Source organism: Galendromus occidentalis, unplaced genomic scaffold (assembly GCF_000255335.2).
Source record: "Galendromus occidentalis unplaced genomic scaffold, Mocc_1.1 scf7180000077512, whole genome shotgun sequence".
Lineage (NCBI taxonomy): Eukaryota > Metazoa > Arthropoda > Arachnida > Mesostigmata > Phytoseiidae > Galendromus > Galendromus occidentalis.
Window position 1 is genome coordinate 647853 of NW_003805500.1, and position 27110 is coordinate 674962.

Sequence of the window (27110 nt, forward strand, 5' to 3'; positions counted from 1 at the left end):
GACCAAGACCTCATTGAGGTACAATATGCGGAGCCAGTACGAAAAACACTGTACAAATGGTTCGAAAGCCATATTATCTCGATGCCGGAACTCACAGCCGCCGACAGGGAAGAAATCTCCAAAAAAAGGAGGCTTCCACAGCGATCTTGGCTGAGCGTGAGCAGAAGCGAGGAGAGGTCCAAGAGCTTATCGACACGAAAAGAGAGGTCCTGAAAAATACAATGTCGGAACTCGACAAACCAACGTAAGGCCTTGCCCGAAATGCCCATGCGGTAGAGCTGCCAACGACCACGAACAACCTGGGGCTGCAAAGCAGAGCCCAACGATCGGAAACGGCCGGTCCAAAAGATCTCCATAACCCAAAACGGGGGAGGCAATTCTCGTGCTCGCGCGAAACAAACCGCGCTAGAGCCGATGGCCACTCCCAAGGGAAACCCCGAGGGGGTGGGCATAGCCAGAGCCGGGAACCGAAACGCGATCGACGGGACAAACCGTCTACGAGCGGCGTCAAATTCGAGAAACACACTTCGAAATGACGAGTCGCGGGACGTCCGGAAAGGTGGAGACGAGGAGGCCAGAAAAGCAAAACCACTAGAAGAGCCTTGAATAAACTCAATTTTGGTATACTCAATGTGAATGGTACTAAATCTAACGCCTACAAATGGGCCACCTTAGAACGAGACGTCCTGATTAATTTGGATGTTAGCGCAATGCTCTTATCAGGAACCAGATTGAAGAACGGAGAGCGTTCCCTTCCAATACAAAGGTACACGTTCCACGGCAGACACCGGAAGGTAGCAGCAGCAAGAGATCCAAGGGGGGCGTCGGAATCCTCACCAGATCAGAACTCGAAATTATTTTGACTGAGAAAGGAAGGCACAGTTCCCCAGCAATTTCTGCTCCGACCATGCCTGTGGGGGGAGGGGGGGAGGCGCGATTCCGACGAATTAAGGATTCGCCATTTCTTCTTAGAAGTTTTTCGGCGACGAAATAAATCGAGGCGCATTCCGATCAAGCGACTTCATGGCAGAAGCGGCTGATTCTGATCCGTATGAGGGAACCCCGTAGAATCGTCTTCGAGGCTGAAGAGCGAGAGACGAACCTTGATGGGTTATCCCCGTTGTGTAGCGAGAGTTTTCTCCCATTCGAGAGCCTCACGAAAGCTCCTCCACGGACATGAGACCCTTGACGAGAGACGCTTCCAAGCTGGTGTGACACAATTTTCTCCCGCTCCAACGCAGCGCTTGGGAGATCCCCGGGTAAGCGTCAGAGTCCTGAATTTCTAATCCTCCCACACGCACGCCTGTCTGAATATCTGACAAACATTATGCGGTACGAATCTCGGGGATGAATCCAAGTCAGAATAACGGTGGTGCGATCCCGTTCGTAACATTCGCCGGAATATTCCGTCCATCGGGGCTTCCGAGATTGAGGCGACGGGAAAACTTCTCAGGAAATCCAGGAATCGATCCCGAATGCTCTCTCCACTGAAACAGCTCCGCTTCGAGACGGTTTCGTGGAGTGGAGGATTCGACGCCCGAATTCGAGAGCTCTCGACATCGACTGGTGCTCGAATGTGTCTATCGGGCCCCGATTCGGCATGCTTCGAGAATTTCGTCTCATGGAAAAATCCGCCACCGTGAGTTCACAGCAGGATCTCTCAGGTGGTGCCGTCTTTGGCTAATATCGAGTGAACCAAATTCGGCCATCCCGAGCTCGGACTAGAATAAAGGCCGCTAGTCCACAACACGTGACGCTAGGATCGCCACTCCTCAATTTATATTGTCGATATAAATTTCCTGCTCCGATATTGAGGCTTATTACAGTTGTAAACATCGTGGCCTAGCCGGAATGCAACATTGACTGACGGTGAGTTCACTCTTGATTCAGCCGCATTCGGCGGCGATGTCGCAAAACTCGGCCCGAAAACCCGCTAAGAGCGAATGCAGAATTCTCTATTGTCAAGTCATTATTACGTCTCCCGCCGTAGTATTTATCGTAGGCTAACGTCGAGGCAGCTCTCCAAGTCGTCAACGCTGACGCGGCGCTTTGGCACCACCGACGCTGCAACCACAATCGCCACTGGGACTGCGACCGGCAACGGCAGAAACCACAACAACGGGAATACAGACGGACTGACAAGCACGGAGAAGGCAGCGGACAAACGAACAGACTGTAACTAACTGGCAGCCAGGAACGACTCTCATCCCCTTGGAAGCGCCCTCTGTTGGTCTCCTTCAGAGTTCCGCCATAGAGTGCTAGAGAGGCGAACGAGAGACAGTTGGCTCAAGGATTACGAGACAGCATGCGGGAGATTGTTCACGTTCAAGCCGGCCAGTGTGGCAACCAGATCGGAGCGAAGGCAAGTCATGAATCTCTCGAGCTTCTCCCCTGACCGATGTTCCCTCAGGGAGCATCCATTCCCAAGTCCAGAAGTTCCGGAGTAATTTCGGCATTTTTTTTCCCTCGCCTCTCACCACTCCCTGTCCGATCAATCATAAATGATTATTGTCGAGAACCGGATGCTTGTCCCTCGGAGACGCTACCAAGGAGTCCTGAATTCTCTCATGCATTCGGAAACGAACGTCTCTGTCGCGAGAGTTCCAGATTGTCACGAGAACTTTTCGGCTGAGACCTAGGAGTGGTTTAGGGCTGCCGAGCCGCTGACTCACTTTTGTGTCATTCCAGTTCTGGGAAGTGATCTCGGAGGAACACGGGATCAATCCGAACGGACAATTCCAGGGCGACTCTGATCTACAGTTGGAGCGCATCAATGTCTATTATAACGAGGCAGCCGGTAAAGTAACGGAAGAGCCGGTTCCCGGTCTTTGGAATTTTTGAGCCTTCTTTCGCGACGGACTTTTTACGAACACTCGAATTCTCATAACTTCCCTCGGTCAGCTCTGAGCAGGCCCCGCCGAACTTGATTCGTGTCCCATCCGTGTCGAGCAATTGAACAATAGTACCGAGGTCCATGATTTAATTGTGAGCCACGCTTCGCTGGAGACGAACCGTGGATCGAGTGCCTTAACGGTCTTCCATTTAATTTCGTTTAGGTGGCAAATACGTTCCGCGATCGGTGCTGGTCGATTTGGAACCGGGGACGATGGATTCGATCCGATCGGGCCCCTATGGAGCTTTATTCCGGCCGGACAATTTCGTTTTTGGTGAGTTTTCAAGAGAGGCACCGATGCCATGCCGTCCTGCCGCTAACATTCAGCTCAGCGAGTGCGTGGTCATAGGTAGAGCGATCGGCTCCCCGACCGGTCTAGCCGGCCAGGCAAGAGGCGTCATCTCCGCGCCGCTTGGACCGTTGGCACAAGCGTCGACCCTTGAGATCTCGTAGTATTTGTAACGTCCGCGCTCGTTATCTCTCCCTATACCGGGATTTCGACATTTTCGTCGAGCGCTCACTCGAATCTGCGTTCACTGAGCCGGCCCGCTCGAGGAGTGACGCGGACCGCATCGTGGTCGGCGGAAAGCAGCAATGAGTATCGTTACGAGTCGTCTCCGATATTTCAGGTCAGAGTGGAGCCGGCAACAACTGGGCGAAGGGTCACTACACCGAGGGAGCGGAATTGGTCGACTCCGTGATGGACGTCATAAGGAGGGAGTCCGAACACTGCGACTGCCTTCAGGGTTTCCAGCTCACACATTCGCTCGGAGGAGGAACTGGATCTGGAATGGGCACTCTGCTCATTTCGAAAATTCGGGAAGAGTACCCAGATCGAATTATGAGTTCATTCTCGGTTTTTCCCTCCCCGAAGGTCAGTCGACACACACCGATCTTCGATTTATATTGGAGTTGGATTTCCACGCGAGAAAGGGTCGACCGAACGTCGTGAATTGCCTTCCTCAGGTTTCGGACACGGTTGTCGAGCCGTACAACGCCACCCTTTCGGTGCATCAGCTCGTTGAGAATACCGATGAGACATTCTGCATCGACAACGAGGCTCTTTACGATATCTGCTTCCGAACGTTGAAGCTGAGCGCACCCGGCTATCCCGAACTAAATCATCTGGTTTCGGCCACGATGTCAGGGGTAACAACCTGCCTCCGTTTTCCCGGTCAACTCAACGCTGACCTCCGTAAACTGGCTGTCAACATGGTGCCGTTCCCTCGACTGCATTTCTTCATGCCAGGCTTCGCCCCTCTGATGGCGCGTGGATCGCAGCAATACCGTCAGGTGTCGGTGGCGGAACTCACTCAACAGGTTTTCGATGCGAAAAACATGATGACAGCTTGCGATCCCCGACACGGCAGATACTTGACCGTGGCAGTGATGTTCCGCGGTAAGATGAGCATGAAGGAGGTGGACGATCAGATGTTCTCGGTGCAGAACAAAAATTCCTCCTACTTCGTCGAATGGATTCCCAATAACGTCAAGACGGCTGTGTGCGACATCCCCCCGCGCGGGCTCAAAATGTCGGCGACGTTCGTGGGCAATTCCACCGCGATTCAGGACATATTCAAAAGAATTTCCGAGCAGTTCACAGGTACTTGCATCAAAAGCAGCAACAGATTTCTGGATCCCATCTTAATTCGAGTTTTCCTGTCGACAATCGAGGGCTGGGATACCGCTAGCCAGCCTTCTTTTCTGCCGTGGAAGACTTTGGAGTTTAAATAATTATCATTGTTTCTTCCCCACAGCTATGTTCCGACGCAAAGCTTTCTTGCATTGGTATACCGGAGAAGGCATGGACGAAATGGAGTTCACCGAAGCGGAATCCAACATGAACGATCTTGTTTCCGAGTACCAACAATATCAAGAGGCCTCTGCGGACGACGAGGGTGATTTCGATGAATACGAAGAGCCTCACATCCCCGAAGAAGCCGAGGAAGACGAGGAGCACTGAATGGGTTGAGGAGGTGAGCCCTCGCCGGAGGTCCGCGAAGAACTTGGGCCGGACTGCTGGAATCAACAAAGCCTGTGAAAATTTTTACCTTTAATAAACATCCCTCGATGTGTTGAGAATCATCGTGTTTTCCTTGAGGACGACCGCTTTTCTGTCCGCCGATCAGGACACCCGTGGAGTTTCAGCGTTGCGAGTCCGTTGCGGACAAGGTCGTCGTCAACTCAATCCATTCTCATTCTCGAGCGATGCGACTTCATCGTAAATAAGCATACTTCCGAAGGGGTGCAAAACACCGTAGCCTCGCCGTCGAAGCACCGCGGGATCCGCTTGTCAGCTAGACAAGCCGACCATCCGACCGGGCGGGCGAGCGACAGGCGAGTTGGCAGACAGGTTGGAACTCCATTGGAGTTTTGTCTCGTTTAGGTTCTGCGTTGTCATGAATACAAAGTAGGGCTACATCGGCGTCACGCAATGGGTCAGCTCACCGTTCTAGAGGTACGATCACAGCGGAATAGACCTTGTCACATACCTGTGGCAGCTTTGCGTCCCGCTAACATTCCGCTGACGGAATTCGCGTCTCAGACGTTCCTCCTGCGTCTACGCGGAGAAATATACGCGGAAACTCGAGGAACGTCGTTCATCGAAAGGCCGTTCTCGCACTCGTTCCATCGTCGACGTAATCCTCGAAGGGCAGACGACCTCAATTAGGTATTTAGCATAATCACCGGATAGGAAGAAATCGATGATTTTATTCGTTTTCGCTGAGCTCGACCGAATCGTAAGAGTCGGGTCGGGTGGAGGTCAGGTGCGGAATTCCCGGGCAGGTTCCCGAATTCTCCCAAAAGTATGTAAATGTCAGGAATGTCGGAAACCAAGTTACCTTTCGGTGCTCAGTCAATGCGGGAGCGCGCACTCGCTGACTGTCCACAGAGGTATTTGCTCAAAGAGGAAATTAAATGTAAGCTAGAGGAAAAGTCTCTACTTCCAATAGACGAATCCTATTTCGTAGTTTGCCGCGGGCCTGTTCGCACGACGTTACTGGGGGAATCGACGGAAACCATTGTGATCACCGAGCGCTTACCGCTCGTCTCTCCGACCGATTCTCGCTCCTCTCCGTCGGCTCGCTCCCCAGTTTTCATCCGTTCGTCTCGTAAAATCCCCCTCCCTCCTCCGACATTTCGACTGAACAATACCCCCCGTCTCCCCCACCGACAATGCTATGTCTTTCCAACACCGCCCCGACGCTCCAAGTCGGCCACCGGCTCGACAGCCGGGAAGTCATTCAATGTCCAATTGGCACCAATTAGATAATTCCAATCGGATATCGTCGCTCGAACGTATTTCCTCGCTCGGCCGTGACGCTATAGACATCAATCCTCGCTGGCTTCGACTCGAATTGAATCGCACCGTTACGGCTGATTTGAGAATCATAAGATGAGGCCCATTGAGCACAGCCCCTTACAGTCTGACCATTTGATACGCAGCTCCGCTCGGGACCTATTGAGCGTTGGAATGAGGTTCCAAGTTACGGGAGCTGGTGGGCTGGATCCGCGCGAATAAATAATTCTCGAAGACTGTAACTGGGGAATCTCACCGAGGTCGTCATCGAAGCGTTGCGCACTGGTCGCTTGAATTCTATTGACCCAATCCGCCTCCCTCGCAGGAACCTCACCGAGACCCCGTCGGACATATTTCCCTTGCGCGGGCCGTGTCGGCAACCTTGATGCCTTGACTGGCAAAATCCTGACGGGAACTTCCGCCGAGGAGAACTCCCTCCTCTAGCTGATAAGAGAGGTCGAGTAGAAAGGGCGACTCCTCGAGAAGCGGGATCCACGTCCCCCATACGCAGGTGTAGGCTCCTCAATCCCTCCACTTTTTCGTGGTGCCAACAAATACTTCCGCAACTCGACCAAATGTATACGAAAGGAACACCGTCTGTTCATTTATCAGAACGACTCTAGCACCCACTGTGCAGCCACACCCCGAGGAGCCTGGCCATGCTTCTCATTCTAGCGCCGATTTCATTCGAGTATTTGGCAATCGATCCTGCGAGCCTGCGTCAATCGAATGGATGGGAGTTATGTAGAAGATTTTCAGGCGTTCAGGACTTCATTGTGGAGGGAATGATCAGTGATCATTGATCACTCACCCGTACGATATTCGGGAACCAAGTGCACGGCACTGCGTTTTCGATTGTTGTTCGGATCAAGCTCTGAAACAGAGCGCCTCGAGGATCGGTTAATAGTTGGGAGCAGGAACACAATACCAGGAATTCCCGAGTCAACCAGGGGCCCAGAGATCGTCGTCAGTGCATAACCCTCAAGATTAATTGCGGATTCATTCGTTAACGGATTCGACTGAAAAATACACACATGATATTAGTTCAGTGCCGGAGGTCCATCGATCAACAGACCGAATATAAATTGCGGAATATGCAAGAGCAAAAATGGAATCGCACATTTGAAGCGGAGTGGATCTCCTGTGGAGGGTAGGCTACCGAGTCGCAATAGATTGGCCTCTCGCGACGATTGCGCTGCCGATTTCAGGACATTTAGAAACTCCTGATACCCGTAATCATTTCCGCTCCTGGCTTGCCATTCCTCCGCTGAAATAGCTCGCAGACTCCTGATCATCCTCTGTGATGCCGAGCAGTAAATTCGACCAGCCACGCAAACATCGCTGAACGTCGCCCGAGGATTCCAAAAAAGAATCAGCGCTCTTGGTGAATCTCGGGGGCGACGCCCACCACGTTCACCTTCGTACCTTCGGAATGCAGGATCACCTTCCCCTAACCCCGCGATATTTTCGTCAATGAGGAGCGGGATTCCTTCACCGACACCCGGTAGCGGTGATCAGAGACTTGTTTTCGAAGCCCAGCAATGACAAGCGCGATTTCGATAAAGTCTCCGCCGAACCCAGAGAGCTGCCCACGGAAAATCGCGAGGCGTATCCACGAATCTCATTCATCCTCGAGCACCCTGTCGTGGACCTAGGAAAGCTGCCGAATTCACCCGCCTGACGCTTGATTAGCGTTCTAATACGTGACGACACCGCATGTCTTCTGGCTCACCGAACATAGTCGAGTTAACACTCTCGAACCAGCGACGTAGTGCCAACTCCTGGAGCGAACTAATTGGGTTTCGTACCCCTGCGAACGTCACGCCAGGCAAAAAGGAGCATGAGATTCTACTTCCGCCTTCCCTACTGCTCCACTGCAGAAGGGAAGGAGAGCCGAGTAGGAGAACGCCCACGGAGCATTGCGAACTCGGTCATCCTTTTTCGCACCGTAACCGCTCGTCGAGCTTATCCGGCGCCCTTATTGAATATTTTCCGCGTTATCTCCGCCGGCTCTCCCTTGATGAAGGCAGCATAAGTCGACTTTCCGAAGTATTATCCTGTCTCAGGCTAAATATAGCCTCGACAGCATAAAGCGTCTGGTTTGAAGGTCCCAATGAAACGCTGTCATTGCTAAATAGAACCGATCAGTTGGGGATTTTCACGGGAATACAATGTCTCGGAGTTTCAAGGACCACTCGGGAACCGCTTGTGGATAAATAGATAATAATCTGTATTAAAATAGCTTTTTCATCCATTTTTTGAACCATGTCGAAAGAGATGTGTCGGACACAAATCAGTGCTCTTCGGGTATATCCGTCCCATCGCCCGGCGCCGTTTCCTCGTATTCGCCTTCGGCGAACTCGGCCTCTTCATCTTCGGCAGTGGCCTCCTGATATTGTTGATACTCCGACACAAGATCGTTCATGTTGGATTCTGCCTCAGTGAATTCCATCTCATCCATTCCTTCACCGGTGTACCAATGCAGGAACGCCTTCCGACGGAACATGGCTGGAATACGGATACATATAATAAGCTGTCGCCGACATACACGGATTTATTTGTTCGGTTGCCGTGCTCTTCTCTATCACTCTTCGTTTGTCGCTCCGGATCGATGTGATCATTGTGGGCACAACTCGTGCAAGCAGACGCTCTGATCCTGGGAAATTGAGGCCGTGCGGGGCGGCGGAACGCAGACGTGCGAACAGCAGACAGATTAATCAGAACGGAGAACAAAGGAACCATGCACTGGAAGAGATTTTCCCCAGTTTCAGGATTAGCTCCGAGCGTACCGGTGAACTGCTCCGAGATCCGCTTGAAAATTTCCTGGATCGCCGTGGAGTTCCCGATGAAGGTCCCCGACATTTTGAGGCCGCGCGGAGGAATGTCGCAGACGGCTATTTTCACGTTGTTCGGAATCCATTCGACGAAATACGAGGAATTTTTGGTCTGCACTCCCAGCATCTGCTCGTCGACCTCTCGCATGCTCATGCGTCCCCTGGAAAGAGGGAAAATATTGAAAGCGAGAAAGCGCTCTCAGACCGGAGAGGACTGGGAGCTAGTTTTGCCGTACTCGAATCATTTTCAAAACCCATGTTGCCTGATTCCTAACCTGAAGATTGCAGCCACGGTGAGGTAGCGACCGTGTCGGGGATCGCAAGCCGTCATCATGTTCTTTGAATCGAACATCTGCTGAGTGAGCTCCGGCACGGTGAGCGCGCGATATTGCTGCGAGCCGCGCGCGGTCAAGGGCGCGAAGCCCGGCATGAAGAAGTGGAGTCGAGGGAAGGGAACCATGTTGACGGCGAGCTTCCTTAAATCGGCGTTAAGCTGACCAGGGAAACGGAGGCATGTTGTCACTCCAGACATGGTGGCCGATACGAGATGATTGAGATCGCTGTAGGTGGGGGACGTGAGCTTCAGCGTTCGGAAGCAGATGTCGTAGAGGGCTTCGTTATCGATACAGAAGGTCTCGTCAGTGTTCTCGACCAGCTGATGGACGGAGAGGGTCGCATTATAGGGTTCCACGACGGTGTCCGAGACCTGTACGGAGCGAGATGTCTCATGAAAATGCGCGACGCCTCTTTCCCGGGGATTCCCCGCTGTTTTCGGAATGAACTCCGGAATTTCCCCGCTACGCCTCCTTGAATTCGGCTTCCATCTCATCTCTCCGGGAGCACCGACGTTCCTCACTGTATTTTCGGTACTTCTGCTATCTATGTGGTAGTTTCGGGGCCGCGGGGTTCGGACGTCGTTATTGCGTCATCCGAGAAGCGGCCATGATTTCAGACGCGGGATTATGAGATCAGGACATGATCCGCGCTGCGTAATTCGTGAGCCTCTGTATCGCTTGGCATCATAGTATCTCTCCGACCTCGGGGCAAATATATTCGGAAAGAATCAAAAACTACTTTGGCAGATTGACGTAGCGGGCGGACGAACGTTCCTCTGCATTTCGTAATAATACGTACCTTGGGCGATGGCACAACGGAGAAGGAGCTCATGATTCTATCGGGATACTCTTCCCTGATCTTGGAAATGAGTAAAGTCCCCATGCCCGATCCGGTACCGCCTCCTAGCGAGTGGGTCAGTTGGAACCCTTGTAGACAGTCGCAATTCTCCGATTCTCTCCTAACGACGTCCATTACGGCGTCCACTAGCTCCGCTCCTTCGGTGTAGTGTCCCTTCGCCCAGTTATTCCCCGCTCCGCTCTGACCTACGTGAGTTGCAGATAATGCATTATATAGGGCAGCAATACAGGGAATGGAGGACACTGTGAAGGAGCTCCTGTCCGCTACCCGAGTGCGAAATACGGACTCCATTTATGATGTCTTCGGGAATGGCATCTTCGCATGCTTGAGCGCTATATATCCCCGACTTCCACAGATTGCACCTCTTGATTAAGTCGCCGTTCAGGAGTCGAGAAATCACTCACCGAATACGAAGTTATCAGGTCGGAAAAGTTCGCCGAATGGTCCGGCTCGCACCGAGTCCATCGTACCCGGCTCGAGGTCGACGAGCACCGCTCTCGGGACGTACTTCTGCCCTGAAATCAACATATCATGAATATTCATCATCGTCACCATCCCCGTTGTTTACGGTACCTTGTGGGCGCCAGAAAACTGTAGCGAATCGCCAGCCTTCGCTTGCTTCCTAGAGCTTGTACTCTCCCCCGCGACGATCTGTCTATATCCGTCTACCGACTCGTCGCGGAAAGTATGCCCGCTTCCGGAAAATGCTTATTCGCGATTTCTCGAACGCATGAATTCAGGAGAGGCGCGAGGACTGAATCAGCGAATTCAGAACTCCACCGCGACGTTAATTTCCGTCAAGCAAAGTGAATATGTCGTCTGCAGGGCCGAAAAGCTCAGGTGTGGGCGAAGACGCTGTACCGATGGAAGAATTTCAGCGTCGGAACATTCAATGCATCTTTTCAATGCCCCGGGATCATATCCTTTACACATTTCTTCGCTTCATCTCCGCGTTGAATTTCCTCGTTTCATTTTCTTTTTCCCCTTCATCCGGGAATCGTGTCGAGGAGCCCTCGAGGAGAGAAACTTGCAGAGCTCCTGTGAAATACCTTGAAGTCATTCTTGATGCTCACCCATGGCTTCGTTGTAGTACACGTTGATCCTTTCCAATTGCAGCACCGAATCGCCGTGATACGCGCCGCTGGGATCAATTCCATGCTCATCGGAGATCACCTCCCAGAACTGCCAATTAGAAAGTTTTCCTCAGAATCGAGTGAATCAGTCCCACAAGCGACCGCTCGGAAACGACTGCTCTTAGCGCTCAGGACGTCGTCGAAGGGCAACGAACCAAATCAGTCGACAGGGTGTTGAGTTCTCTTTCTCTACCTGCCGACGATTTTAGTACCTAATGACCATGTTGTTTTTGTTCCGTTCCCCGAATGTAGGAGCAACATCTATCGGCATCATTGTTAGAACCAGCTTATTGTTTCCTGCTTCTGCTTCTGTTCGTTCCGTGGATTGAGGAACGAACGTCGGATTCAGCTATTCCTGTATTGAGTCTCTATCTATCTATCACTCCCCCCGCTGGGAACGTTGCCTGGATCGGTCGGCTGCCGGTGTAGTGTTGAAATTCTGTGCGACGACGCCGTTGTCGTCGTCGCGAGAGAATAGGTCGGGACGAGAGAGTTGCCGCCTGTTCTACTCCGAGCCGGCGTTATCAAAGAGTCGTTGAGGTACAGCATCAAGGAAACAATGAAGGTTAATAAACTACCGTCGTTGCGGTGGTTGTTGTCGATGGCGTGGTCTTCGATGTTGATATGAGGGCTTGGACTTCACTGCCAACAGCCTGTCGGTCGCTCGGCCCGCCGGCCTCCCGATCGACTGCAGCCCGACAGAAATAACAAAGCACATATGAACACGTGGGCGCAACACTTCCCAGCACAAGGGAGCCTAATCAGAAATGAAGTCTGCTCTCCGTCAGGCTTTCTGCCGAACAATGCTGAAGACGACCAGTTGTGAGAATGCCGCCGCTCGGCCATCGGAATCCATTCAATCGAACCGTCGAAGCGCCTTCAAATATATATGTCGTGCATACGATCGCTTCCGCGTAGGTGATCAGTTTTGTGTTCGCTAAGTCTTCATTGAATAGATGTTGACGGTTCGAAAATGGTCGTGGGATCTACCAACCTTCGCTCCGATTTGATTTCCGCATTGTCCCGCCTGGATGTGAACGATTTCTCTCATTTTGTGACTCGCCTGCCGAAATGAGAATGAAGGCGTCAAACCTACGAATGAATCGTTCTGGATAGATCGCTAAATCGACTGCAAGCCACTACTTAGAACACCCCGAAATAACGGGTAAAAACAATAATGCAGTCCTTCCAGAGATCATTCAATCAGGTTATCATTAAATCCGTCGAGCCCGGGGGATCTGGAGATGCCGTGAGAATGAGCCCCGTCGGGCCTCTGTGAAAAACGCGGATACATAGAGCAGGCCTCCAAGCCCCATCAGATCCAATAGATCATGCCGAAACCAGAGACTCGAATCAAAAAATCTATTTGAAGCGTTGAAGTCTGCCGGAGAGCAGCTGAGTATTCACAGCACAACGGGGGAACGTGAGACTAGAATGAACAACAAGCCCCCGCAGACCACCGTCCTATTCTCGAAGACGGGAAGGACATCGACCCCGGCGACCAGGACTCCCACGATGCGGTATTTCGGAACTTTCTGATTCCGAGTGGGGGATTCCCCGCGCCAGAGACGCGGATCTGAGAATGCCGCTGAATATCTCCTAAAAGGAGATATCGAATGGGTCGGTCCGCCGAGCCTCCGTTTTACGCCAACACCCCTCGTTAGAGAATACCGCGCGGGATATGATCTCTGGTCCGGCACGGAAGACTTGACCCTTCTTCAAAGTGGTCTTGGCAAAGTCACTCACCTCGAAATTGAGTTCCGAACTGGAGGAATCAGGACAACCTTAAAAGTCAGAACAGGCCTAAGCTCCGAGCGAGCCCGGATCAGCGTAAGCTAGGCGCGCTTGTCTTCCGAGCGTCGGGGCCCTAACCGACGCCTGCCTAGTGGTAGGAGAGTGGTCGTGGTTGCCGATCGCGTCGCGTACCGCATAGGAAAGAGCGAGAGTGAGATATTTTTAGACCATAAAGCCGAGTCTGGGAGATCGGTCGGTTCGACTGACTACCGTCCCCGAGTCGTAATTCTTTGTCTCGTGACTAAGAATCAATCAGTACCCGTACTCCGTGAAATGGATTTCCTCGAACAAGTTCTCAGGGCTTTGCGAGCACTCGCGATCGCCGCACATCTCTGTCGAAATAGCCCCTTGAGACGAGGAGTCTTCGCTATCATTCACAGTAGAATCGAGTCATTATATCATGAATCATGATGAACCACCCACCAGCCGTTGCTTTCTCTGACCAGACGCACCTCGACAAAAGTATTTTTCCCTATTCATTCACCCCATGTGAAAAAGGAGGAATTGAGTGAATTATCGGGACATCGGGACTCTATTCAAAGAGGAAAAGCAATTTACGTCGCTCCAGAAATCGGTTTTTCAGAGGTGCGCATCTTCCAGGAGACTCCGGGGCCTTGGCCTGAGGAAGGCGCATTTTTATGTTGATCCAATAAGATTTAATGTTTGTCTTTTCCGCGAGCCGCCCCACCGGCCGAGCAAGGCTCAGACTTTGCATAAGTTGCGACATGCCAGGTGGCAATGACAGCTTGTTCCGCTCGTCGTGGGACATCCTCCACCAAAGAACTGACTCGTCGAGCTAGGACCGAGTGAGTTTGCTAAGGACACGCGTCTACTGACGTTCTTTCGGAAGAGCTTTCCGATCATTATCTCGTCTTGGTCGTCGCCGACGTAGCCCAAGTTTGACGACGGTGGCTAACAAGAAAAATGTTTACCCTCCAATCGAGGGACTCTTACTCGACCTTGTCTCCCGTACTGCCGTATTCTGCCGACCTCTACTTCCTGGGTAGGCTTCCTGCATCTCAGGGCTTTTACGAAATTTGCCGCATCCGGAGCGAGGCTCCATTATAACATGAAGAGGGAGCTGAACACGGAACGGATTCTGGTTTCGTCCCAACCACGACCTTGCTCAGTCCTAAAACAGAGGATTCGGGCAATGGCAATTTAGGCCTGATGAAATCGAAACCTCCCAGAAACTACATCATTAAAACCGGGCTCGAACGTCGAACGGAAAGACTGCGACGAGGCGGCTCCTCAGGTTCTCGGGTGCGCAGGCGTCCGAAAATGGTCCCGCTACGAGAATACATCCTATGAGTTATCCGAAGGATTCGCGGGGCCAGAATCAGTATCAGGTCTTGGTTCTGCGCCTAGTCTCGTGCCGTATTTGATGAACGAAGTCTTCGAAGTTCGTATCGAATCGCGGGGAATAGTCTCCCTCATCGGAGAAGCTCTTGAAGCAGACGGAGAATCTCCCAGCCCCTCTACTCTTCTCCTCCAATGATCTAGCTCAGGCTCTCTGCGCGGACCGGTTCGCGAACTCCATGCATCCTTGCCGGATCATTTGCACCCCCCCCCCCCCCTTCCATTGAGACATCCGGAAAATCTGGGAAGATTTTCCCGGGACTGGTGAATCCAGAGATTCAAACTCATTCGCTGGCTACGTGGGCGGTTCGATATTTCTTGATGCGGATCATAGGGAAGAGACAGGCTCAGTCTAGTTGTTGCTCCAGTTCGCCGCTGCAGGCGTTGTAGCTGCGACTCCCATGTTCCGCCCGCCGCCGGGATTTTCAAGAGATCACGTACGCCGGGACAGGTCGTTCAAACGTCGGGTTGCGGAACAAGAGCGAAGGAGGCGAGCGAGACAGACAGAGAGAGAGAATTGTGCTCAGGATTCAGTTGGCGAACCTCTGGTCTAGCGAAATCCATTACTTGGCAGACTTTCGAGGACGTGTCTCCAAGGTCGTCGCTTCTAAAGAAATAATCCGACATTCGGGCGACTCTCCTTTGATCGTGGGAGCGGATAGAGCTCAAGTCTTTGCGTAAGAAGGAGGTTCTCGAAAGATGAACTTATTTGATGCCCATATGCCTACGCTGATGATCTATAATTTCCAGGATTTCCCCACCGCGATCGTTTTTCTCGCTTGTGCGGGGTCGACTCAATTTTCCTCTGGAAGTTGGGCATCGTCCAAGATCTCGAATACCGTACGCGCCAATAGATTTCCTTATTGGGACCAGGTCTCGGCGTTTCGACAGCTCTAGAGAGTGATGAATGATTCTGGTGGGTGGGCGCGCGAATATTAAGGCAAATCAACCTTGGTGAGCTATAACGGAGCTGGCTTCCGAAGGCGTAATCCATTATACGACTGCGGTATGTTCCTCGTTCCTGCTTATATAAGCTAACGACGTGATCAATTGATATCCGGAATGCGAATTCCGTGGGAATTTCTCCTCTGCACGAGAGTGGGACTGATCGCTCGGAAAGGTCAAGTTCTTCCCGGTCGGAATAAGGGCTCTAGTTTACGTGCTTCGCGAGGAGCAGCTCTGACCGAGGGTTCAAGCACCGATGATGCGCTCACAAGTTTCATTCGTTATCAGCATCGATGATGCCACGACTACTGGAATCGGCCGTGAGCGATTCTTGACAGAGCTGCCGATGCTGAATTTCAATCGGGGGCTGGATCGGCGTCGGCTAAAGCCCTGGAAGTTGCGAAACTTCGCTCTCGCACTGCTGCCGCTAAAGGATGCATCAGCCTATAGTGGCGATACGGCGCAACGGGTTTTTATGCAAGGTTAACGCGAGCTTAATTAGGCGCTGGTAGCGGCTTGTTAACTGCCCCCAGGCCAGTCGGTCGTTCACAACAACATGCAGCGTCGTGCGAAACCACTTCGGACGCACGAGACTGAAAAGGGATTACTTTGATACTTTCGCCGCAAGGAGGCTCTCGTCGACAGTCAACTGCCTCGGCTGTTGCGGCGGTATGAACATGTAACCGGTGACGGCGGAGCTCAGCGACAAAAAGACGCCCGCTGTGCATACAACAATGAAAATGCTTGACATTCAAGCAGCTGACGCATTCAAGATGCATCGACGTCATCTTCGTGGCTGCTCGATAGAGGAAACGAGCCTGGGGAGGACATTACTGGGTTCTTTTAGCAGGACTTTCGGCTCGGATAGAATTCGATTCTCGCTCGTCCGATTTTGCTTGGCTTGCAGAATATTCGGGAATCCTTCGGAGAGCCTCTCTGGAATGTCAGGCCAAGCTACGTACGTGGAACATGCAAACAAGGTATGTAGCAGGACAGTGCGTGGGCAGGAGGACGAAGTTTCTCCTGCACTATTTTTACTTGGTCCAGTTTGTTCCAAAGATCGTAAGGAGTGCAACAAGCAGGTTCTGCATCGAACAGACCCGAGTGCCGCTTGTGCCGCATCGGTTGTGCGTTCTCCTTTTTTAGAAACCTTCCTCAATCAAGCGGGATCAGGTTGATGTTCCGAAGACGATTAGAATCGTCACGCAAGACTTGAAGACTCCCTCCCGAGGCAATGGTAGGGTTCGCTCGATCTGGGAACGGAGGAGAAGTCCAAGGATTCCCAATAAATTGTTGTCGGAATTACAAGCTTGTTTGTCCTCTCAGACGAAGGCTTCCACAAAAAACTAAAATTAAACGACGATGAGAAACGAACAGGAGGACGGGAAAAAAGAGGAGAAACAAGCAATGAACATCAACTCGAGAAGTGCAGGTAGGGAGAATGGGCAGGGAAGTGACCTAAAAAGAGACAGTGAGATTTCCCCTCCGAACCCTTACAATATCCAATGCTTGCGGAATGTCACAGACTCGCGTTGCGTTGGGACCTTGCGGAGAGCGCTCCATCTCGAAAGAGTAATGTAAGTGGCGTATTCCGCCGTCTCGATCCCGTGAGCGATCCCCTCGACGAGCGAAGGTGCTCCGATATTTTTCCCGTATCCATCGAGTTGGAAATCTCTCTTGGGCTTCGAGCCGCAATCCACCTCGGCGCGACGTCTCCATCTCTCCGTCAGAGCCCGAATGGATGAGTCGGGACATGACCGCATGAGATCCACTCCTTCCAGATGAATATCATGGTCCAACGCCAAGCTTGAGAAATTCTCGGAGGCGAGATCGCATTCGAATAGCATCTCGAGAGACGGAGCTGCGATGACGCCACAGAGCTCGACCAGCAGGCAACGCCGATCGGTAGACGCCGACGTCAGGCTTAACCCCCGCTGCTCCTATTGAGCTTGACGGTCCCATAGATTGGGAACCAGTCCTGGGCACGATCTCTCGGGTTCGCCATCCGGGAGGAGCCGCGGAAGAGTGAGTCTTCGGACGCTCTATCCGGGGATTCTGCGGACAAGGCGTAACCGTCATGGTTAATCAATCGATCAGTCGAGACGTGTCGCTCCGAGCTCTTCACTCAACCCTGCTCGCCGCTGCTGCCACCGACCGAGTCGCGAGAACTTCAGGGTCGCTCGTTGACATCTCCTTCCGTCGATTCTCGCCGAGTGGAGAGCCTCTCGTTGAGGACGTTGGGGAAGGAAATTTTTGTTTACGTTGCGCTTCCTCCCGCGCCAATCGCTGCTGATTAACGAGTGTGGATGCAGGGCTCGATAAAGTCCTGTATGGACGTGGAAACAACTTCTCATAATATTCTCGCGGCCGCACGCGAGCACCGGCGAATACTGATGTATTTGGATGGAGAATGCGACCGACGCTTGGAGCGAAACATTGGTCACAAAATAGCTACACGAACCCCAAGTAATTCGGATGTAATCTGTGGCTTCGTCATCGCCTAGGGGCTTCTAAACAGTGTCTGCATCCGACATCGTTGTAACACAGCGCTGCTCTCGTTGGAACGTACAATTTTTTGTGGGAGAGGCCGCAGCAGCGATCGTGGCCTTCGCGACATCCATTTGTATTTCTGTCGCATCCTCGTTCCCAGCCGCTTATTTGCCAGGATCATCGTAGTCATTTAGTCGCGAGCGCATTTTGCGTCAAGCTGTCCGCTCGAGTGGCTCCGGACCCAGCGTCGGAGGTCAGACTCAGCATATTCAAGTAAGACGATCCCAGACCGGCATAAACTCGAGGTCATAACGCAATCCGAACTATCTTCTGTCTCCGTTGCGTGTCACCTTCGGTCCCGGGTGTCATGATTAGACATTCCGGAAAGTTTGCTATCTATGGGGTCTCCGCATAGTATTCATGAACTGGGAAAATGTTTCCGCAATTTCATGATGATCGAGCTTTTGGCGTCTCGTCGATCAGGTTCCGCCTACGTTGAGCTTAGCTGAAGTGCTCCAGCGTCTCTCCGGATTGTAGGTCACGGACGTCAGAATCTTAAGTGATTGCAATGGCTCAGTCAGCTGGAGAATAGCCCCTCTACAAAGGCAGGAGACACGAGAAGTCGACAAGTCCGCCTATTGATCCTGTCATTGAACCTATTGAATCCCTGGCTGGAATCTCCGCAAACAAGAGTGCCAAATCCGTTGCAGTATTCAGGTTCTATATCCGTTTTTTCGAAACACCAGAATCTAATGCGAGACGTCTGTGAGACGGAGTATCCTCGGAATTCATCAAAGGAATCGGAGGGATGTTTTCGGTCGATTCAAAGGCCGTCTCTTTCGCGTAGGATCAATGAGTCTGACGGGAATTTGCGCTGATCTACGATCGAATCTCATCATAGATACCGATCCATCTCTGATTGCAAGCTTCTTGGAGCAACCGAGACGCTTCCATCTTATTCGAATATGATCGATTACGACGTTGCATTCAAATCATGAGTTTCCTCTTCGGAATTTGGGGGGTCGAGTTTGTCTGTGGAGCTGCCCGTAGAAATCTCCCCATGAACATCAGGTCTAAACTCCAGATTACGAATATCTAGGTATCCAAATTCCACGTTCATCCGGGATTTGAGCTCTCTCAGCCATGATGTCTAGATTCCGCTCTCATGGAGAGGTCGTCGACCGAGGATCTGTTGGAATCTGTTGATCGCGTGACGGCTCCAAGAGGGAAACCCTCGATCTCTCGAAACATTTGCCTGTTCACGGCTCCGCTGATGGTGCAAGTCGAGTCCCGAGGCGGGGGCAACGATCCTGAGTCTTTGATGTTTCCATTTGTCTTCCGGCTTCCGATTGACGGTCGGAGGGCTGTTGCACAGGAGCCTTCCCCGTCGGTTTTTTCCGATCCTGGCCTCACCCCAGCTCGATCTGATTCCTGGAACTCGGCTCTCGCCTTGAATTCTCTTCCGACGCGTATTGCGGAGCTCGAGTGTATCCGATATCGTGCGGCGGTTCCGGTCGGTACAGGGCGCGTAGGATAATTTGCACGATACATGTATCTCTTCGAAATCCGAGCCAGGGAGTAATCTTGCACATGTATTTCGGAGCTTAGCTCGAATCGAGTTCCCCGGCCGCTCGGGAAACCTTGGCTAAGCGATTCTGATGGAGGCCATCGCGAAGAAGAGGAAAATCGCTCGCACCGAGGGACCGTTCACGCCTGCTGCGATCGAAGGATCTTTTCAATGCGTCACACCAAGTCGCGGGAGCGAACTCCGTAGCCAATATGATCACTAACTAAGAGCTTTCTTGTGGCCAGGGAAGATCCGAACTCCAAAACCCTCTTGGAAGTCCAAGCGAATACCTTAGTGCGGCTCTCCGAGACGAGGATACGTATAAAGCATCGAGGTACCACCCCGTAAACAAGCGCCACCCGGCAAAGAGCCCAGAACCCTGCTCAACGGAGCCGAGCGTCCGTCCGATCCGAGGCGGCTAGAAGCAGCACTAGGTCATCCAGAAACTCCCGACTTATATGCCGTCTGGAGGAGACCTCGTCGAACCACACAGAGCTCGTAAACCTCCACACACGTATGGCGGCGGCGTGGTCGTAGGGGACGGAAGATGTTCCGAGCTGACCGCGTTCGTAGCAATAAGCGTAACCCGCTGAGATGCAAAGAGCTTCCGTTAGCTTCCAATGGGCAATCCACAACAAACTGCACACGCTACAACAGGCGAACAAGACCAAAACGTGTGCGTTGTTGCCGTCGCTGACGCCTACAGCGCGCAGACAGGCTTCCACGGAGACAGATGCGACGAAATAACATGTCAGGTAAAACACGAATGCGACCGCTGCGCCCCGAATGTGATCCGTCCGTACGGAGGATTCGGTCTGACGCAGCCTGAAAGGATAGGCCCGAAGCCATCGAGCGTCCGTCCTGTCAACTGACCCGATCTCGACATGGGATCTGCTCGGAGACTCGGCATACTGTCCTAATTGCATGTGTTCTCGATCGTCGTAGCTCATAAGTCTGAACGGGATTATCGGTCCCGCTAGCATCGGCCGCGGGCATAGGCAATACGCAACAACAATGTCGAGGGTCGAGGGAATCCCGCTGACAGCGAGGACCATCCGCACCGCGGTCTCGACCTCGCCGGATTGGATGTCGCGGAAGCTCAGCATGGAAACTACAACCCTCAGCCGAGCTTGCGTCTGGCAAGGCCAACGTCGGCGCTCCTTCGCTCCGAAAACTGTCCAGGTACGAGAGCGTTCCAATACCTATCACGGACTGGTATGCAGACCACGACGATGGCTTCGTAGCCGACGGGAGCAGGACTCGGATCACGTCGAGCCCGACCACGGCTGGAATCCACAGGTGAACAGTGTCTCTTCCAAACACAGTATAGATAAGCTCAGGGCCGGAACCACGTCTCGATGCCGTTTGTCGGAGGGATATCCGCCAGACATCGGAGCTCCTTCCCGCAGCTTGCCATCAGTAGGAGCAGCGATCGGCAGAGGGACAGCAGTCTCATAAACTACACTGTTTCAACGGGCTCGGGAGAGCGTCCCGGTATACTTCGCTCGTCTCGTAGAGCATCGTGCATACGATTGGATTGATTTTTAGAGTTTCGGCCGTCGTCGCGTCCTTGACGTTTTTGTAGCCGACGCTATCACCGTGTCTACTGCGTCTCGGACAGACACGCTATCCAGAGGCAGACGAACGGGACTGATTGGTTGTTCTTCGCGTCGGCGGATAGGTGTGGTGATCGCGAGGAAACTCCTAGATCGGTCGACGACAGGATCAATTTCGAACAGAGAACTGAAGCGGTGGATAGTTAAGGGGCGGTATCATCGGGAGGGGAGAATTCAATACGACGCTGGGAGCGGCAAAGATCTCATTTGGGACTAAGGGGAATTCCCCTCGATGTTCCACTAGGAGGAAGCTGAGCTCCTTCTGAGCTCTCCCGTGGACCGCTCCCGATTCCTTGTCGAGCCCGCGAGATTGATCTCTCTGCGCGGATGGCGGTCGCTCGGAGGACGCGTTTTGATCTGAGATAATCCATCGAGCATGAGTCGGTGAGTTCAATTCCAGGATGCAAGTCGCCGCAATCCGAAAGGAACTTGACGGATAGTGTTCGCATGTGTGCGGTCTCACATTGAAGTGAATGCGGATGATTCGGGTGCGTAGCTGAATCGTGCCCGTGACAGATCATCTAGAATTCCGGAAGATCTCTTGAGTGATCAGGCAGGTATCGAGCAGAATTCCCTCGAGCACGGCAGAGCCTCGAGTCGAGATCTATCCTAATCGTATTTCATAAGAAGTCTTTCCTTCTTATTCAGAAGAGGTCTTCCTCATCATATTGATTCTCCGCGAACCCCCGGATGTTTTCAGCTCCTCAGGATTGAATGGATGCCCAACCTTACGAGATTGTCGTGCAGATCACTCAGGATTATTGAGAGTATACTTGGAATTCGAGAGGGCGATATTCTCAGACAATCTGCGACGCTGACGGGAACCTTAGGAGCGACTTCAAGGAAATTGATCGGACAACATCGATGGGGTCGGAGCAGACGGAGGTCACTAAGAGACGAGACTTGGAATGCTTTCAGTACATAGCCTTTGTTTCCGCTAGGACTCAGCCCCAACGCTGTTGATACTTCCTCCTCATGGCCTTTTCTTTGTCAGCAGGCGAGATTGACTCTTCACAGAACTCTGAGCGGAACATCACGTACTCGACGTGTCCATTGAGACACCACGGCAGCGGTGTCGACACAGCGACTGCTGCGATTCCTCGGGTAGGCTTGAATCAGAAGGGAGGATTTGATACAAGGGGAATAAGGTAAGCAGGGCTTGCGTACGATAAATACACTTCCTTTCCGTTTTATTATCCGGTGACCGAACATCGCTCGCCAACCAGTTCTCCATACAGGGTAGGTTACCGTGAACACACCGCCATACAGGGTATGTTTGGGTTTTAACAGGTTGCTCCGTCTACGTTTCACGATATTTTGTGGCGCCGGCATTTATACATTAGGCAACAAAAGAGTCCAAGAAACAATCCAGATGGCAATGTGGCCGGCAGATAAGAAGAAGGCAACGACCATCACAGGGTATGCCCAGCCCGGGGCGATTTAGTCCTGCACGCGAGTCGGCATTGGGCCTCCTTTGCTAAACATTTGCGGCCCTAACAACAAGAATGTCGTTGAAGTAGAGGGTTTCACACAGCTTGCCAAGCAGATTCGATAAGTTGTGGATCCGATCGAATGAAATCGAAATCTCTCTGAGTCACAAAGGTTTTTGGAAAGAGCTGCGGACGAGATAGAGTAGATATTGATTTACATAAAAATAAGACTCGATCTGCATTCCTTATGTACTGACGAGAATACCGTCCCAATATTGGAAAGCCTCATTTCCCCTCTCTCCTCCACTAATCTCACATTCCTCCGGTATATCATCCAACAATGAGTGGACATAGTTAATGAAAGCGCTCGGAGGATCCGGATATGATTAAAAATTACTTTTTGAAACCTCGGAAACCTTCACTTCTTCTCATTAAATCAATCAAAAATATCAACAATTCCTTAGATCTCTGTTTGTTCGAACATGATATCTTCTTCATGGGATTACCGCTTGAGAGTCTCTCAAGAGCAATCAGCACCGAGAGTAAATTCTTCGTCGCCACGCCGTGACGAGCGAGTTTGCCGCAGCGGTGAAGGGTGGAGCCATCAAATACAGCCAAGACCGCGACTGAAACTCTGCAGATCACATAATTCGGATGGATGGGATTATCTATCTGACAAATGTTCCCCGGATCCAACTCTCCTCTGCCCGAGCTCGTCATGAGTTCCGAGAACGGGAAACGCTCGCACCAGGAGCTGGACTCCGCAGAACTTCTCACTTCATCTGTTCTCAGCGAAGTCACCGATATGAGGTGCGGGTCTGCGATAGAATGGCAAGAGCTCAGACATAAACACTCCTTCTTCCCGACTACTCTCTAAATCACAAAACCGGAATCTATTCTGGATTGTTGAGGGACGCATTTGTTATGCTTAGGTTTCTTCGACAGCCACTGAGATGACCGTGGACCGAGCTCGCTGACGTCACGTCTCGACCTAAGTGCAGCGGGTTCGAGAGCTCCGCTACATTGTTCCATTTTTCACTTGGTGTCTGATGTCGGGCTGGAATCGGACGTGGGTATGTATATTCAAAAGCGTCGAGGAATCATCCTCGTCCTTCCGCCCAGAGGTCCGTCCGTATGGAGGCTCGGAGCTTCTGAAGATTGCACACCTTTCCTCGGATAGAGCTAAAGGACGATAGAGAGGCAAACAACTGACTGAGAACGATGATTCCTGGCACCCTGAAATGGTTAGTCTTCACACGAAACTCCTGAGACCACCGTCGCTGCCACGGCAGCCGCATTAGAGACTGAAGCGGCAGGCTGAACCGGAGCTAGACTCTGAGTGACGGGTACTTTCGTTTCCTGAGGCAGCCGAGGAGTTTCGGGCGGCACCGAGACCACAAAAGACTCCAATAACGAGTGCCGGGATCCCTCGAGGTCCTCCGGTGCACAGAATGCTCCGATGAGTAAACCTGTCAAAATGCTTTATGGTAACAAGTCTCCACGTAACACACAATGACGCTGCAACGGCCGAGATGTTCGACCCGATGACTGGTTCGCTCCTCTCTGGGCCTGCGGACAAACCCTAGGCTAATGCTCTGCTAACACGGTCAGCTTGCGTATCATCATCAGCCATGGGGTCGAGCAGCTTTCCGGTTTCGCTCCTCTGTTTATCACAAAGTTAATTACCTCCAGCCACAAAAAAACCACCGGAGCAAAAGAGTGCGAGTCCTACGATCTGACAGGTCCGTAAAATCTTGTTAAACGTAAGAGCCGACGTTCGAATGAGTTCGATACCGTCCTTATCGCCAAGCACCGGTTCCTGTCGAGGAATGCCGTGTCCAACAGCCAGTAGGAGCACCGAGATAGACATGAGGACTCCACCTGCAGCGGGACACATACGTATATGAAACCTTCCCTTCCACTCCAGCTCGTTCTCCTTCCCAGCGAAATAATTTCCCCGATCATCCTTTTAGAGCATCGAACGAGAAGAAAACGTGAGAATCCAGTCCAGTTGGAATCTCGTCTCGAGGACATCCATGATACTTGAAGACCCCACTCGAGTTGAATTTACCCGCGAAAGCGATTCCTTTCCAAGCCGGTAGTCGCAAGAGTCTCCTCCGCAAGGCGGTCTGATTCTCGAGAATTACACCATCGGCACTCCATTCGTCGACCTCTTCGTTATAAAAGTTTTCAAGATTGTCGCGCACTCCGAAACTTTTCTTTTTCTTGCGGCTTTTTCTCGAGCTCTTGCGTCTCGGTGGACTCTCCTCTTGAATTCCTTCGGAGAGCAATCTTTCCTGTTCGGCGCTCATCTGGAAACGAAGAACCAAAGCTTACAGAATACACGTCCGCCTTAGAGATTCGAATGTCCCCCGACCCCGCTGAGTTGCTCTCGCCGCATCGGTCTCTCTTTAGGTCTCTGTTCTACGGCTCAGTCCCTTGATTTCAATTAGAGCTCCCTAGTGACTCTCGGAGTTGGAATCGAAATCCTCGAGGTACTCCTGATCCCGATCACATATTCGCTCGGTGCTGCTCCGAATCCATGGGAGCAATTCATTTCAGCCCATAAGTCAGGACTAAACGAAGCTCGGAGCGCCGAGCGGTGGAAGCGCGCGTGGGCGATGATTGATTTTCCGAAGGTGGAGTACGACTCACTGTGACATTGAACAAAGGACAGCGAGGACTTTCGAGAATGTCGCCGCTTTTTTCAGCGTAATTTACGCTGATTCCGGCTGAAAGTCGGGCATGAAGTGGCTCCGCAACCCTCTCCCGACAAGGACTCTATGTATCTTTCGGTCAAACAACAACAACAACAGAAACGAGGCTCTGAGGACTTACCGCGAGCTTCATTTTCCGCTAGACAGTCTCACCAACGAGTCGCGACCACCTGTGGCACCGTCAGCCGCTCCATGACAGCGAACCCCACGTAAACTCGTTCCTGGACGACGTTCCCGCAACCGGAGTGGGAAACCTGCGCCTCCGTCACCGAATTTCCCCCGAGTCGGATATGTTTCGCACGCTGCCGCAGGATCTGCACGATTTTCGTCGGCTAGGTCAGCAAGGTCACTATGTCGACGGAGTTCCGTTGAAACGACGTGTTGGTTATCGGTGCCCTGATACAAATTAGAATATCACAGAGCACCTCTCCGCGCGCTGGAAGGCCGCTTGACAGTGGCTGAATTCTGCGGATAGTCAGCGCATGCGCACGCGTGACGTCATGCGGAGAGAGGCTGTGCAGGACGTCGGACCCACCGACCGACGGTTGGAGGGACGAACGAACGGACGGAAAGATGGACTCACAGACGGTCGCACAGGGCACACGACTCACGTACTGACGGCAGTAGGTAATAGTTTTTTCCCCAGAGAACTCTCCGATAGCTGGAAATACGAGCTGGTTTAGTCTGCCAGTTTCAACTCAACTATAATAGGCACACACATACACACGCTGACAAACAAAGGAGCTTACGAAGAGCGATCAAACAAACAGCGAACAGATAGATAGACAAATGAGTCCGGGAGAAGAATCGCAAGTAGTCTCCTGTAGGGGAAAGGGTCGGAATACCGGCGCACCCCCCAAACAATGCTCATCGATAATTCTGGACCACTGAAAGTCATTGACTGGTGGTCGTTCCAAACAGCTTCCAAACGGTCGCCTAGAATCGGTGATGCTCTCCCTCCCGTCCGCGAGCAACAGCATCGGCATGAGAGAGTACGCGGCAGAGAGTGCTCGATTCCCCGCTCTGCGAACTCCTTCCCGGGAAATCGACTTCGGCGATCGGTGACGAGGCATTCTACTCAGGAGGGCTCGTCTTCACTTCCCGGGGAAGCGTCCACCTCTATTCTCCCGCGAAGCTTCGAGGAATAAACTCGATAGATATGCCCCGTTGGATCATCGCCAGGTTTTTCACCAATAATTCTTCCAGGCTCCAAGAGCATTGGCAGAACCACGTTTCACGTCACTAGAAAACATGCCCCGAATGGGAAATTTCACGCTTAGTGCCAATCGACTCAGGAGCTCAACGAAAAGTGGGGAGCTTCCCCGCTGGGGCATCAGAAGCCGTTTTCTGTGGGAGTCCCCAGAACCTCCTATGTTCGCAGGGATAATGATGCTGCACTTTCCTCTGTTCCCGAAACCGATCGACTGTCCGTTCGAGTCTTGATTCCGTTCTAGAAAGTTCCACATTCCTTTGCTGCTTCCGAGACCCCCTCGCCACCCTATCCTTCGCAGACGGCTAGGACGGGCTACAACGCTTATGGCTGTGAATTTCCATGAGCTTCGTAGCCTGTCCATGGTTTTGGATACAGAACTTTGTAACATCCAGCTCGTGCTCTTGCACTCATTCGGAAAACAGAACTATTTGTGTATCATAGCTGCTCCCGCTCTCACACCTTCGATTTCTATTCATTCCACGGAGCCAAGTTTTTATGCAGTTCTGGCAGCTATGCAGCTTCGAAAAAGTTCCTTGCTCATCCAGACAGTGGGAGGTGAGGTCGAGTCGAGACGGTACCTATAAGACTCTGCCGCGAGGCATTCCTCGATTCTGCGCTCACGAC

At 52.2% G+C, this 27110-nt stretch overlaps 3 protein-coding genes across 3 annotated transcripts; 1 reads left to right on the top strand and 2 right to left on the bottom strand.

Moving 5' to 3' along the window:
- The first annotated feature begins 1563 nt into the window (after positions 1-1563).
- LOC100906957 (tubulin beta chain) lies at positions 1564-4975 on the top strand. The gene is made up of 7 exons (XM_003747069.1): positions 1564-1639; positions 1827-2362; positions 2689-2797; positions 3057-3167; positions 3523-3767; positions 3860-4496; positions 4651-4975. The coding sequence occupies exons 2-7, from the start codon at positions 2306-2308 to the stop codon at positions 4854-4856; spliced, it is 1365 nt and encodes a 454-aa protein (XP_003747117.1). The 5' UTR covers positions 1564-1639; positions 1827-2305; the 3' UTR covers positions 4857-4975.
- Positions 4976-8487: 3512 nt separating this feature from the next.
- Positions 8488-12406, bottom strand: LOC100905790 (tubulin beta-4 chain). The gene is made up of 8 exons (XM_029112526.1): positions 12350-12406; positions 11296-11404; positions 10627-10737; positions 10163-10407; positions 9720-9734; positions 9304-9683; positions 8984-9189; positions 8488-8702 (listed from the first exon to the last, which is right to left on the bottom strand). The coding sequence occupies exons 1-8, from the start codon at positions 12404-12406 to the stop codon at positions 8488-8490; spliced, it is 1338 nt and encodes a 445-aa protein (XP_028968359.1).
- Positions 12407-23801: 11395 nt separating this feature from the next.
- LOC100905939 (neurensin-1) lies at positions 23802-25406 on the bottom strand. Its single transcript, XM_003747142.1, has 4 exons — positions 25395-25406; positions 24628-24868; positions 24243-24437; positions 23802-24025 (listed from the first exon to the last, which is right to left on the bottom strand). The coding sequence occupies exons 1-4, from the start codon at positions 25404-25406 to the stop codon at positions 23802-23804; spliced, it is 672 nt and encodes a 223-aa protein (XP_003747190.1).
- Between the last annotated feature and the right edge of the window lie 1704 nt (positions 25407-27110).

Excerpts from the sequence above, each read along its gene's own strand:
- LOC100906957 (XM_003747069.1), top strand. The coding sequence starts at position 2,306 with ATGCGGGAGATTGTTCACGTTCAAGCCGGCCAGTGTGGCAACCAGATC. Across the intron at positions 2,363-2,688 it reads GCAACCAGATCGGAGCGAAG|TTCTGGGAAGTGATCTCGGA; the intron begins GCAAGTCATGAA and ends GTGTCATTCCAG. Across the intron at positions 4,497-4,650 it reads AATTTCCGAGCAGTTCACAG|CTATGTTCCGACGCAAAGCT; the intron begins GTACTTGCATCA and ends TCTTCCCCACAG.
- LOC100905790 (XM_029112526.1), bottom strand. The coding sequence starts at position 12,406 with ATGAGAGAAATCGTTCACATCCAGGCGGGACAATGCGGAAATCAAATC. Across the intron at positions 10,408-10,626 it reads ACCTGATAACTTCGTATTCG|GTCAGAGCGGAGCGGGGAAT; the intron begins GTGAGTGATTTC and ends CAACTCACGTAG. Across the intron at positions 9,190-9,303 it reads ACCGTGGCTGCAATCTTCAG|GGGACGCATGAGCATGCGAG; the intron begins GTTAGGAATCAG and ends CCCTCTTTCCAG.
- LOC100905939 (XM_003747142.1), bottom strand. Across the intron at positions 24,438-24,627 it reads GAAAGGAATCGCTTTCGCGG|GTGGAGTCCTCATGTCTATC; the intron begins GTAAATTCAACT and ends GTCCCGCTGCAG. Across the intron at positions 24,026-24,242 it reads TGGTTTTTTTGTGGCTGGAG|GTTTACTCATCGGAGCATTC; the intron begins GTAATTAACTTT and ends GCATTTTGACAG.